This window comes from Morone saxatilis, unplaced genomic scaffold (genome assembly GCF_004916995.1).
Source record: "Morone saxatilis isolate NCDOM2014 unplaced genomic scaffold, NCSU_SB_2.0 Contig10, whole genome shotgun sequence".
NCBI lineage: Eukaryota > Metazoa > Chordata > Actinopteri > Moronidae > Morone > Morone saxatilis.
This window is the reverse complement of record NW_023339652.1, coordinates 6,472,218-6,486,227: the sequence shown is the minus strand read 5'-3', so window position 1 is coordinate 6,486,227 and position 14,010 is coordinate 6,472,218. Positions and strand designations below refer to the sequence as shown.

The 14,010-nt window shown below is 41.3% G+C and overlaps 1 protein-coding gene across 2 annotated transcripts in view; it reads left to right on the top strand.

Annotated features, from left to right (window-relative positions):
* The window catches only part of apaf1 (apoptotic peptidase activating factor 1), a 42,724-nt gene that overhangs the window by 9,409 nt on the left and 19,305 nt on the right, over positions 1 to 14,010 (top strand). The window contains exons 18-27 of one of the 2 annotated variants that reach the window (XM_035679221.1): positions 30 to 158; positions 395 to 520; positions 1,365 to 1,484; positions 1,682 to 1,807; positions 4,629 to 4,745; positions 7,059 to 7,184; positions 9,242 to 9,373; positions 9,489 to 9,617; positions 11,332 to 11,457; positions 13,089 to 13,235. In XM_035679221.1, coding sequence (XP_035535114.1) covers positions 30 to 158; positions 395 to 520; positions 1,365 to 1,484; positions 1,682 to 1,807; positions 4,629 to 4,745; positions 7,059 to 7,184; positions 9,242 to 9,373; positions 9,489 to 9,617; positions 11,332 to 11,457; positions 13,089 to 13,235 — 1,278 coding nt within the window. The remainder of the gene's footprint in view (positions 1 to 29; positions 159 to 394; positions 521 to 1,364; positions 1,485 to 1,681; positions 1,808 to 4,628; positions 4,746 to 7,058; positions 7,185 to 9,241; positions 9,374 to 9,488; positions 9,618 to 11,331; positions 11,458 to 13,088; positions 13,236 to 14,010) is intronic. The other variant, XM_035679228.1, reaches the window with a different exon arrangement.

The following is a 14,010-nucleotide window of genomic DNA, read 5'->3' as shown; positions in this document are numbered from 1 at the left end:
TGATTTGTCTTTCTGCTGCTGTTTTTCAGGTGTTTGACGTGGAGACATCGGAAATGTTGTTGGAGATCAAAACAAATCGCCTGAGCACGGTGCAATACTGTCACGCCTGTCCTACCAGTAACCTGCTTGCTATCGCATTCTCAAACTATGCTGTGGAGGTATAATACACACTATACACACACAATCACACTATATATTTAGTGTCTTTTTTTTATGTTCAAAACATTTATCTATAACAAGGAAGTAAAAGATAATAAATCATGTTTTATATCAGATTTTATTGAGAAAGTAAAGTTCCTATCTAAGAGCTATATCAGACCGAGGGTGTCTAAAAATCATAATATATTAAATATACTGCTGAATAAGTGTACAGTAACCCATATGTGTCTTCCAGCTGTGGGACCTGGAGTCCAATAAGAAGATGGCAGACTGCAGTGGTCACCTGAGTTGGGTCCAGCGTGTCCAGTTCTCTCCTGATGGCTCACAGCTGCTTTCCTGCTCTGACGACCAGACTGTCAGGGTAAGACTGACTCAGATAGTGTCAGTATTGTTCTAATTACCTCTTATGACAGTTAAATCAGAGTCATGCTAAAGCTATGTTGTATCAAACATAGTCTTTTGTATGAATGAAATCATTGTATACTAACCACTCTATTGCTTTAGCCTTTTGTCTTTATTATTGATGTGGTGTCTGACCTAAAGCTATTCAACCATCCAACAAGCAGCTCAATTAATTGATTAGTTGTTTGGTCCATAAAATGTCAGAAAACAGTGAAAAATGTTGATCACTGTTTCCTAAAACCAAAGATCATATCCTCAAATTTCTTGTTTTGTTCATAAAGGTATTCAGTTTACTGTCATAGTAAATATCCGCACTTTGGAAGCTAAAATCTGAGAATTTTGTATTTATTTCTTTAAAAATGAGGGTTAAATTGACCCATTTCTGATCCAACAAGAAGAAAAAGCCCCACCTGACCCTGTAAATATTCTTCCAGAGGATAGGAAACCATCTTGAGCTGCTTAAGTGTTCCGTTACCAGCATGTGTGTTTTTCAGCTGTTAGGCCATCTGGAAATTCAGTTTGAAGTGCTAAACAAAAATGTAAGAGACAGATACTGATGACTTATTTATTGATGCAGACAGGTTATTTTCCCAGTTTGTCTCCGCAGCATAACAATAAAAGTCAGACAAAATATAAATAACGAACAACATCACTGACTATGTAAACTATTTTGTAAACTAACAAGGTTTTTTCAGCCAAGATCAGCTCCTCTGCATAAATATAAAGTAATTTAGGAGGAAAAACATAAGAAAAGTGAATGTAACTAATGTTGAAGCCTGTTTCCTGTCCTGTGTTGCTTGCAGTTATGGGAGCCTAAGAAGGTGCACACCTCCTCAGCCGTCCACCTGAAAAGAGACTCTGACGTTCTCTTCAGTGATGAAGAAATCATATTGTCAGCTGCAGACAACTGCAACAGACTGCAGGTGAGCTGGAGGGAAAATGAAGGGGAGAGACTGAATTAATGAATAAATGCCGCTGGGCAGAAATATGAAGCTTGAATGATTGTTTTCTTTGGAATATGAGTTCAAGTGCAAACAAGTATTACTGTGCTATGATGTGCATGTGTCAGCTTGTCATAGAGAACAATGTGTGTGTGTGTGTGTGTGTGTTTATTTGTCAGGTGCGTGATGGCAGGTCAGGATCAGTGCTGTTCCAGTCAGAGGAGAAGTCTTCCAGGATCCGGTGTACGTGCATGTTCAGGCAGCCCTCTGCTGTGGTCCTGGGCCAGGAAGATGGCACTGTGCAGGTAGAAAACACATTTAGGTCTACGACACATGTTTGTGTGTAGATTTCAGGCACTTGATTCTAGTGCTCATGCTGAGATGATGGTTCATCAGCAATGTTTGTCAAGCAAAAATGTCAAATATTAAGTGGTTCTAGCTTGTAAAATGCTGCATTTCTGTGATATTCAATTTTGTACATTGAATATGTTTTGATTTTGGACAGAAAAAACAAGTTATTTCAAAACTTCACCTTAGTTAATTTAAATTTTCACTGTCATGTGTAGGGCAGCATCTAATCATTATCGATTAATCTCCAGATTATTTTCTTGATTTATCCATAAATTGCTTTGCCTATAATATGTCAGAATATAGTCAGAATAGTTAAAAATGGTCAAGTTGAGTTTCTTGTTTTGTCCAACTAACAGTCCTAAAAATATTCAATTTACTATCATATAAGACCAAGAAAAATTGCAAATCCTCACATTTTAGAAGATGGAAGCAGCAAATATTTGGCATTTTAGATTTTAAAATGACTCAAATAATTATGAAAACAGCTATAGATGAATTTTCTGTTATCAATTAATCAATTTATCAGCTGATTGACTAATTGCTTCAGCTCTAATTGGGATTAATACATTTTATTTAAAATAAAAATAAATCAACACACTTATTGAATGATGATAATTCTCAGTTGCAGCCCTTCCTCCTTCCATTGTTAAACAGAATCACAAGACAAGTAGTCTTGGGAGATGCTCTGTTTGCTTTCTTGCTCACAGTTAGATGAGAAGATCAATACCACTCTTCTATCTGCGGTAAACATGAATCTACAGCCAGGATTTGCTCCGCGGATATCCTGCTACCAGCACCTCTTCAATTAACTTTTTATGTTCTATCTCGTTTGTTTAACAAAAACAGAAATGTGAATATGTGCACAACAATCAAGGTTGTAAATGTCCAAATTTCCACTTTAGTGTGTGTGTATGTGTGTGTTTGTGTGTGTGTGTGTCTGTCTCCGTCCTGTGTTGCTGTAGGAGGTGTTTTTCAGACCATGTTGAGTCATGAGATCTGACATTAGCCCTGTCGCCCTTTTTATCTGTGCTGTCAGCTGTGCGTCAGGTCAACTCAAAACCCCTCTTTCATCTCCCTCTCCCTCCACTCCTCACTGCTCTGCCTTTTTCTTTCACCGCTGATTTGTATTCTCAGCGCTCTTCACTCCGGCTCTCTATTTTCATATTTTACCATCTCTGTCACATTACTTTATTTTTAATCCCTCCTTTTATTTTGTCTCTTTCGCCCTCCTTTTGTTCTGTCGCTCTCCCGCTCTCCTTGCTCCGCTGCTCTTTGTTTTGATGATAAATTGTTGTTTGCAGGCAGCGAATGAGGTCCTAGTCTGCAGTGTGGCAGGTGTGCCTTATTGTGTGTGAGTGCATGTGTTTTTTGCATGCTACGCACATATTGCAACAGTAGAGGACGTCCCAGAAAGTTCCCGTCCTATATTAAAGAACACACGTACTCACAGTCCCCTGACTCGCCCGTGCTGTGGCCGGGGTAGCGCCCTACAGCAGAGAGCAACTCTAATTAATTATTAGGTCCTGCAGTCTTAATGTATACAGGGGTTAATGATTTTAATTACAGCTCCTCCTCTGGCCCCAGAGATATGAGAAGAAAGGATTAGTGGACACGAGGACTAAGTGAAACCTAATGAAAAAAGTATCGATCGAGATACTCTCAGTTACGTAAATGCACAAAAATCTTTTATACCTTTTTCCACTTTGTGAAGAAACTTCTGCCACAAAAGTTGCTCTGTGCATCACTCTGATTTGAACTCACTTCTAAGCCAAGATTTTTAAACCAGTAGTGCAGAATAGCAGTGCTAATACATAACTAGATATTAATGGTCAGTGCTGTACCACAAAGCTACAGTCATGTTTTCTGCTCTCCAATCAGGCAATTATTGACTACACTTGGGTTTGAAACCTCAATACTTTTTTGGAAACAACTGAAATGTGTCCATTGAACCAAGTATCAAAAACGATCTTTACAATCTTGAACTATCTGATGTTTTTATCAGATAGCAACATAAACAGCTGATATGTTAAGATTACCTTCAATCAGACAGTCAAACAGGATTAATTCGGACCATACACCGTATCTCTTTTTGTTAAGAAGACATGGATTTGCCGGTGAATTGCCTTTGTTCATTGGAACGGGACTTATTGCCTAGTCCGTGTCATTGCCTTGCAGTTCAGTTGGATCACTATGATTTGATGGTAATCGTCCCTGTAACCACTTCCATTTTGCTGCTGTCCTGCATGTACAGCATCCAAAATTCTAATATTTGTTGAAATGAAACCAACACTGTTTTGTTGCATTTTATAGTCCTCCTGTTAGAGATGTCCAAATGATTTTGTATTGCAGTCATTCGTTCAAGCCCATTGGACATTACATTTGGTGTTTTACTTGCTACCGCGGACAGATTTAGATACATTTTAAGTGCTTTTTAGTCATCATGGAGTCCATACAGCTTTTGCTGCTGTAGTCCTCTGAGCTAACACCAGAGAGAGCCCCAGTGCTAGCTCGAGGTATTCCTGGTGCCAGTGACCACTGCAGTGAAAGGCATTCATTTCCTTTTGCCTCATCTGTTATTTAAAACCAGTTTACTGAAGGAGGAAACTAGTAGTAAGTCATCATCTTCAGTGTCAGTCTGACATACAAGCTTTGCATTAATACATATCTGACTAAATGTAATATGTGCAGGCAAGGACGGAAAGTAACTGTGTGTTTCTTTACGATTGAGAAAGAAAAAGCAGTTGTGAGTGTGTGAATGTGTGTGTTCTGTGACAGGCAGCAGGGCTGACAGCTAGTCAGGTTCTGAGGAGGGTTGGCTGCAGGATCCGACGACTGTTGACCTCTTACAGAGGGGTGGTGTTGGCTGTAGGGCTATGCACAGGCAGCGTCCAGGTATGGTAGGGAAAGAGTGATATATGTTTGTATGTGTGTCTCAGACCCTTCAAGAATCACCCAGAATAACACTGTTTGTTAATAATTTGTTGTTACTGTATGTATCTGTGATCATGTCTTATTATGCAGGTCCAGCTTAAACAGTGACCATCTCACTCCTTCACCACTTCTATGAGTTTATCTTTGATTTCAGACTTCTGCAAAGCTTCAGTGACTTGTTTACTCCCTCGGTAGTGGTATTTAAAACAAGTGTTCCCCATCTTTACTCTTTACATTAGCCTGCTTTTATATTTGTTTATGGGTGTTTTTACCAAACACCCTCAGGCATTTTCCTGACTGCACCATCCCAGAAAACCTTGAGCCGGATGTGTAAAGCTCTCTAAAGCGTTCTCTCCCAGGCTTTCAAACTTACATCTCTTACGTGGAGCTTGACAAACATGGTCGGTGTGCCCCGAGGCTTGTTCTGCTCAGACATTTCAACCCTCTCCTCTGAGATGTAAATATTTTAGTGCCTGGTAAAATCCCCAATCATTATGGGCCTTTCTTTTATACTTTCAAAACTACAGGTGCTGTGCTGAAGATAATATTGTGCAAATTGTATTCATTAAGTGGTCAAAGTGTTTTCACATAAGGTTTTTGTGCTTTTTACCCTGTGTTTAAATCAGTTTGAATGAGTAAACTATTGTTTTTGTATGACATTCAGTAATTTATATATTATTTATAGTTAGTACGTTTACAAAGTTGCAGACTCAGCCACAGCAAGGATAAACTAAATTTGAGTAATTATTTTATCACTGGATAGATCATCTGAAGGTTAATTAGACAAATGAAGGCTCTAATAAAATAAAAAAAATTATAAATACAGTTGTAATCTATACGCATGTTTCACATCATAATACCTTAATTATTCTTCTTTGTACTCGTCATTGATAAGTAGAAGTAGTTCATTTTTGTTGTAACAAAAAAAAATCTTTTTCTGTTGTACTGCATTTGCCAGTATGCTAACATGAACAGAGTGACAATGCTTACATACTGATGTTTAGGTAGAATGACTTCCATTTTTACCATCTTGGTTTAGCATGTTAGCATGTCAGCATTGTAAAATTAGCACTCAGCTGAGGGTGATGGCAATTCCATTCGTTTTACAGATATTTTGTCATAAACCAAAATGTTGGAGTCAGATTTAGTTCTGATTGGCACTAGATGAAATGTCAATGCATCCTGTGGGTAACATGAATGTCTAGAACCAAACTGCATGGCAATCCATCCAGTAGTTGTTGAGATATTTCAGTCTGGATCAAGTAATGGACCAACTGAGCAACCGGCCAGCCCTAGAGTTATACCCCTTTCCTTTTTTGCTACAGACCTCCCCGGAACCCCATGAAAGACTTCTGGAAGTCTCTGGGCTGTAGTGTTTGCAACCATCCAGTTGACCTTTCTGAGGGCATTCACAAAATCTGTCTCAAAATCAGCTTTGAATACTTTGTGAAAGATTTACATCTCAAGAGCTTTATTATAACAGGTTTTATGCAGCAGTAGCTATCCCAAGTGAGAATGCATGATGACATTTTTTTCTTCAAGCTGGATCTTTTGAGCAAAAAAAAAGCTGTTTTGTTCTCCGACTCCCTCAGTAATCTCTCCAGGACTTCAGACCCCCGTCTGCGGTCTTGACCGGACTGAACGGCCTCGCTCAAAGCTGTGCTTAGCACCATCAAGCCAGCAGCTGCACTTTATCTCTCTCCTTCTCAATTACTCCCTTAAAATGTGACTTTTTGTCAGAAAGAGTATATCTTGGCGAACATAGCTATCATTTGAGGCTTGCATGGAGATTCTAAACATGGGGTGTGAACTTTGTGTGACTTCTATGTACAGTAGAGCTCTCAGTGCTCAGTATATCCATGCCACCGACTAGTCTATAGCCATGCCTGCGATGAAGTTCTATGGGAACTATTGGCTGGACTGTCCTGAAATTCGGTACACACAGTCATGTTTCCCTCAGGATGAATTGCAACAACTTTGGTGATCCTGACTTTTCATCTGATTAAAATATTAGTTTGTCCAATACTTTAGTTTATGACAAATTCCTGACATTCTCATCATCCTCAGTTGTGTTTAGTTAATTGGCAAATGCTAACCCACTAAACTGAGGTGGTGAGCATTGTAAACATATCGGCTAAATGTCAGCATGTTAACATAGTCACTGTGAGCATGTTAGTATGCTGACACTAACATTAGAGTTTCTAGTGTGGCTGTAAACTCTTGTTTCTGTTCATGTGGATACTTGTGGTGCTAATGTTTCTTTCTTTCTTCCAGGTGTTGGAGGTGCCCTCTGGGAAGCTCCTAGCCACACTGCCGGGACACACCAAGACGGTGCTGCACTGCCAGTTCAGCCAGAACGGCCAAACACTCATCACGTCCTCTGAAGACACCACCATAAGGGTAGGCTCCTCTCCTCCCGCAGTTGCTCCCCTCCTCCCTTATGCTTTTTCTTTCTCTCTTTCTGCTTAGTTTTCCTGTTGGTCTTGCTCCCATTCATCTCCATCTCCCTCATTGTCCACCATCTTTTCTTGCCTAATTCATGACATGTTCTTTCACCTCCTCCCCCGTCCCGCTTCCCATTTTTCTTCTCCGCTATCGATTATTTTTCTCCCCCATCCCCATCCCTCACCTTGAGTAAAACTGCCTGCTCTGCTGAATCACCCATCCTCTGAGTGTTTCAGGTCTCTCTGGTGCTTTCACCTTCCCCTACCTGTTACACCCTACCAGCGTCTCTGTCGGCCCTCTTCACCTCTCCATTCTTCATCCCCCTCTTTTGTCTCCTCTCCTTCCTTTTCCCCTCCTTTTGCCTTCGGCTATGCGGCTCTCGATAGCTCTTTATCTCCCTCCTGCTCTTGAGTTTACCGTGTGCAACTATGTGTGTTTGTGTGTGAGTATGTGTGTGTATTTCAGACCGTCACGGTCTGTCAACCCCCACCGTTCATGCTCTGTTGCTCATTTCCCCTTTCCTCTCCTCCCCTCTCATCTCCTCCTCCTCCTTCTTCATCTTTTCTTTTTGCTGACAGACCTGTCCACTGCAGCACTTCCTTCCCTCTCTCACAACGGAGCACCTTGTTCCGAATTCACTCGGCTGCTGCCTATGCACATCGCTAGTCTCGGACCATCCGCCGCTTATTCAGATGCTATTCAAATTCAATGCTGTTTGATATGTGCAGGCTAGGAAATGGTGGTGTGTATTTAGATGTTAATGCAGACGCAGAGGGAATGTAAAGAGATCTAATGACAGAGATGTTAGTCGGTGATGGATTGTTGCCTTTGGACAAATGGCGTGTTCTATTCATAAAGAGATTAGGTGCATTGTTGCACGTAAAGGCATGATTGATAGGATGATCTGGGTGATTCTGTCTGTCCTGCACACATCTTTGGACTAGGTTGAACTCTTGTCTCTTGTCATTTACCTGCCTGGACACTGTCATAGAACAAGCTCTGTATACAGATGCAGGTCAAGAGTTTTAACTCGACAGATTAATTCGATTATTATAAAATACTGTGATCTACTGTACCATTAGCAATGTTGTACAGTTCTAAAAGTTACTGAAATATTACTGTTGTAGCAGTACATGAGGCTACACTGCAGCCTCCATTGCTCCATGTGAAATGATTGTTGGATGCTGTATGGCTACTGCAACTTGTGCCAAAGAAACCGACTGTTATTGAAATACAATTTCTCTACTTTTATTTCTGGGATGTTTTTGAGAGATCTCGAAGTTAATCTTTGCCTCTTTCACTTTGTTATTTGAATGGATCCTGATGAGTAATGTTAGTATTTAAAGGAAAAATTCTAGTATTTTTGAACCTCAGTTTTATTCTCCATCCATTCTGACCTCAGCTGTTAAGATTTAGGAAATGCAAATATGACCCCAGCTTAAAGTCTTAAACGACTCAAACACAATTATGAGAAGACCTCTCCTAAAGCACTGCACCAGTAATGAGTTCTCTCTAAGTTTAAACCTAATAATAACTGTATTCATGGGATTTTTATACCTTCCCAAACTTACATAACTTTTTTTTATTTAATGGAAGTACAAAGAAGTTTGACTTTTCAATTCCATTTCCAATATCCACCCTAAGCTTTAAGCTATTAAACCCTCACAGACTTTAATTGATGTCATATGCATTATAAGTGCCTGAGTGAAAGGGGTTGCAGGCTACAAATGCTATTGAGGATTGGGACAGCGCAGACATCACATATTACCTGCATTTTGGTGCCTAGCAGAGCGTGAGGCTCCTACTAGAATGCTATGGATTTTGGGTTATTCTCCTAGGAAAGTGTGCAGACTCACAGAAAGTTTGCACAAGCACCTGCTGAATTCACTTATTGGGAAACGCACATCAAAAAGTGTGCAAGTCTATAAGGGTGGATATTGGAAACAGGCTGAAGTAAAAAAGATCAGTGGCTATAATATTCCTTGTCCGTATCTCTCTGTTGCCCCCTTTAGGTGTGGAAGTGGCAGTCTGGGGAGTGTAAAGTACTGCAGGGTCACAAGGAACAAGTCAGATGCTTCTCACTGCTCTCCAACTCACCTGCCGAAACGAGACTGCTGTCCTGGTCCTTCGACGGCACTGTCAAGGTGAAAAACACACACACACACACACACACACACACACACACAAATAGACTCCCAGTTGAACAGCTTGAAATCAAATATAAAATGAACTCTCTCTTTTGCTTTTACTCACTACAAGATGTGGGACATAGAAAGTGGAGAGAAGCTGCAGGATATCGAGGCTCATCGGCCATCAGCCATTCTGTCCTGTCATGTCTCGCCAGACGGATGTCTCTTTGCCACCACCTCTGCTGACAAGACTGCGAAGGTTCAACACTTACACACATACACACACGTTCGTACTCACAGGATGACACATATCTGTTTGCGCTGCCACTAACAACGTGACCTATTACACATCAGTGTCTTCCCTGGAACCTCCTTCGTAACTCATTACTTACAGCACATGCACACGGACGCGTTGCTGCAGGTGATATCTGAGACTAAAAGTTTCTCCGGTATGGGAGGCGAGGGACCTTAGAGATTAGTGTGCAGCAGATGGCCTGGTGAGTTAGCTGCAGGTCAGTCTGTCCTCCTACACCCACATCCAGTGATCATTTAGTCTGACTGCAGCTCCTGGACCTGCTGACCCACCAGCTTGGCAGGCTGGCTGGCCTGCAACTGACCCACCTCCCTGTCTGGATGCAGTTTTTGCCAGGTTGCCGTTTACCAACACCACTGCGCTTGACTTTGGCCTGACTTTGACTGACTCAGTGGGCTGGAGATGTGGTTTGTAACCTTTTTCTGCAAACAGAAAAAGCTTTTCCTACTCGCCATCCATAGAAAAGGGAACTCAACTGCATAGCGCATGTTGAACTGTACTGAGGCTGTACGCTCTTTCACCGTGGCTACCTCTCAGTGTCATTCATTTACTTGGATCATGGAAACAGCTGCGGATTCTGTGTTAGATTTATAGTTCTCTGTCCAATAGTCAACCACAAATGACAACTGGTGTTCCTGAGTGCCCAGCATTAGAAACAATGCAAAGCCGCTCTCTCAGGCATTTGTTAAGGCAGTTGATCTAGAGCCACTGCCACCAAGTTTCACACGGGAATTGGGATTTGGTCGACACTTACTGTAGAGAACTGGGTCTGCAGCCAACCTGGCTTCTGTCAATGGATGGTAGTGAGAGAGAATGTGTGTTTTATGGATTTGGCAAAGATGATAATTGAGGTGTGTGTGTGTTGTGGGGCTGGTTAGCTGCCAGTCACATAGCCCTTGCTCTCCAGACCGAGTAGGGGCTTTGGTAGCTCAAAACACACACAAAGTCCCCAGTCTGTATCTATCTAGAGGTCAAAGCAAAAGGCTCGGCCATGAGAACCATCAAAAAGGAGGATTCTCTCTCTTTCTGTCCTCCCTTTTTCCTCTTTCTCTTACTACTTCTACTGACCTTCAGATGAATGGGACTTTGTGTGCAGACATAGTTATTCGGTTGCCAAATGAAGTGTCTAATTATGAGCTGTGTTATTTTGTGTGCAGCGCAGGATGTGACCAGGGTAGGGAAGGAACACAGGGGGAGGAAGAGGAAAAAGGGAAGACGGAGAAGGGAGGGATATAAAGAGAACAATGGATGAGAGACAGGAGGTTGAAGAAGGGAAATCCAAACAAAGTGAGAGAAAGAAAACAGCAGAGAGTGAGAAAGAACTCATTACTGATGCAGTGCTATAACATTAGCTCTGCATTTGGCATGGTGATTTGTCCTCATAAAACCTATTAACAGGTGATGGTTTGACTGGTTTGAGCAACAGAAATAAAACTTCATTATTATTACAGTGTATCTCACTTGTGCTACAGAAACACTCTTCTTTATTAAATAAGGGTTAGTCACTCGCTGTGGTTGTATAGCAGTGCAAATAAAGTAAATGTATTGCAATAACCAAGTCAGAATGTGTTCATTTATGTTTTTGGTTGTCATTTTAAAACATTTCATACACGATTGATGTGCCAATTTCTGCTTTTTATGCATTACTTTCTGCTCCTAGCTGTGGCACTGTGAGTCCTGGCAGTGTGTCCACACATTGAGCGGCCACCAAGACTGTGTCCGAAGCTGCAGATTCTCCTGGGACAGCCGACGCCTCGCAACCGGAGACGACAATGGAGAGATCCGGGTGCGTGTTCAAAACATTCAGCGTTTTACTAACCGTTGCATTTCTTACTATCAGCTTCTGATCTAGGAATTCAGGCTCATTCGGCAAATCAACCTGAGCAAAGTGCCTAAATGCAAAAAGGCAAAGTGGAGGAAGTGGAACATTTTTTTATGGGGAGTTATGAGGGAAATTCGGTAGTTGAAGAGTGGAGTGGATTTAGGTAAAGTATAGAGGCTGCAGATGAGAGGTGAGGAAAAGACTTCCAATTAAGCATCCTGCCTGAAGAAACTCCCACCATACACCAAGTTACATTATGTTACTAGTATGAGAAGTAATGACAATGCCTTAAACCATCTGATTTGCTGTGCATCATACAAAAATGCAATTACACCAGTCAACATTTATCCCAGAGATCACCCCATAATTACATCCCATCACTCATTTAGATAAAGTGCTTACTAATACATCATGATTGCTGCAGTGCACATGGGAGGGGTGAGATGAAAGGAAGGGAGGCAGGGCTCCATCTCAGATGAGGGAGCGGGCGCTGGAGGAAGGGTGCATGCAGGTTGTGCGAGAAGTTGGGATGAAGAGAGCAGGAAGAGGAGGAGATGTCTGACAGTGGGAGGTGAAGGAGACGACTTAGGCTGCCAAATTGGATCCCCTAGGCTTTGGAATCTGCAGCGCTCGTACACAAAAACACACACACACACACACACAAAGTAAATTAAAAGTTAGACTGTGTGAGAGGTAGAGGAGAAAGGCATCCAGCGCTGAGCAGCCTGCAGCAACGGATGTCAGCACAGCATCGGCCAACATTGGGTTAATGCCCTCTGGTGGCCTCTGAGCTGCGCTGCTCCATTATCCAGAAATGGACGAATCCATCAGATCCAATTACATAAACCACACTGAAATCTCACCCCTGTTTCTATGGAAACAAATGTGAGTCATTCCACACAAAAGCATGCCAAGTGTTAAATATAGCCGTACGTGTGATGTGTCATTGTCAAATGGACATGTGAACAGTTGCATAACAGCTGCAATCGACATGATGTGGTGAACTTGCGATGATAGAATCACAAAGCAGCTTTTCATCATATTTGTGGTGTATTATGGGTAATTTCTCAGGATTCACAGAATCTGTGTATCTGTGCAACTTCTCTTTGTTTAGCTTTTTTTTTTATTGAGCTTGAAGGTGCAGCTTGACTTTAGAAATAAAATGTTTGACAGAAAACTAAACAAGAAAATCACAAGGTCAACTTGCTTTCAGCCACATCTAATGACCTTCAGGTGGTGGTGTTTGCTCAGTTGTCATGGAGATGGTTTCGGTATTTATCATGTGACCTAAGTGTGGAGTTTTGGTCACATCTGATGCCAGAACATCCTGGAACAGAGACAAAGGTAACGATCTCCCCTCGTATTCAACCACCTGTTACCACATTCAATACTTAGGTCACATGATAAACAACTACACCATCTCCATGGCAACTGAGCAATCTCCATTGGCTGATATAGGCCACATAATGAGGCAGATCCAAAAATCATGCTTGGAGTGCAGTTTTTTAATCTGTAAGTAAGTCCGGCATCTTTGTTTGTTTATCAGTGACATTTATTTTATGGTTGGTTTTATAATGTTTGGCTGTCCATCACAGATATGGAATGTGAAGGACGGCTCTTTGCTGAAGATTTGTTCCCGGGAGAGCAAAGACGGCATGGACTCACTCCACGGAGGCTGGGTGTCCGACCTGCACTTCTCTCCAGACAACTCCCTTCTGGTCTCGACTGGCGGTTACATCAAGGTATGTTAATACATACAAAGGGAGGTAGAAGACACAGTTTGGTAGATAGTGTTCAAAAATAATATATTTACCTTTTCTAATGTATTTTATTTGGCATTTTATACCTTCATAAGAGAGTCAACTGCAGAGAGATGACCCCTTGATCCAAAATATTACTTTTTTAGGATACTTTTCAAAGGAAAGAAGAATAGTGTTGCACTATTATACTAGTATAAGTTCTTATACTAAATGGTAAAATAATGGCGCACAAACATTAAATAATGATGCTGAGGTAGTGATGTATTTACTCCCAAAGGGGCTGATGAGTTTTAGAGGTGACCTGTTATATTTGTAATGCTTTGCTTACATTCTGTGCAGTAGATACAAAACAGACTGGTAGTTGGCACCTAAATGCACCCTGTGCCTCTTCCTGCCCACGCTTAAATCTCGAGTATATATATACTGAACACAAAAAGACACTTCCACAAAGTTATGTAGCGCTTCACTCCTTCAGTCAGCATGCCTTTTACTGTCCTCAACAATATATTCGTGCATATGTGAGCGGGAGAATTGTTGATTGAGATGTGTTTGATGTAAAAACAACAACATGCACCATAGAGCGAATGAGTCCTAAAACCCAGAAATGAGTTAGCATTTTTCCCTCAAAGTCAATGGGTTTTTTGAATGTTTTTGATTAAATGCCTGGATGGAATAAGGTCTGTGGTTATGCTGAAGACATTTTCACATTGTGTTCTATGACATAAAACACATCAGTACATACCCAACCAGGGATTTT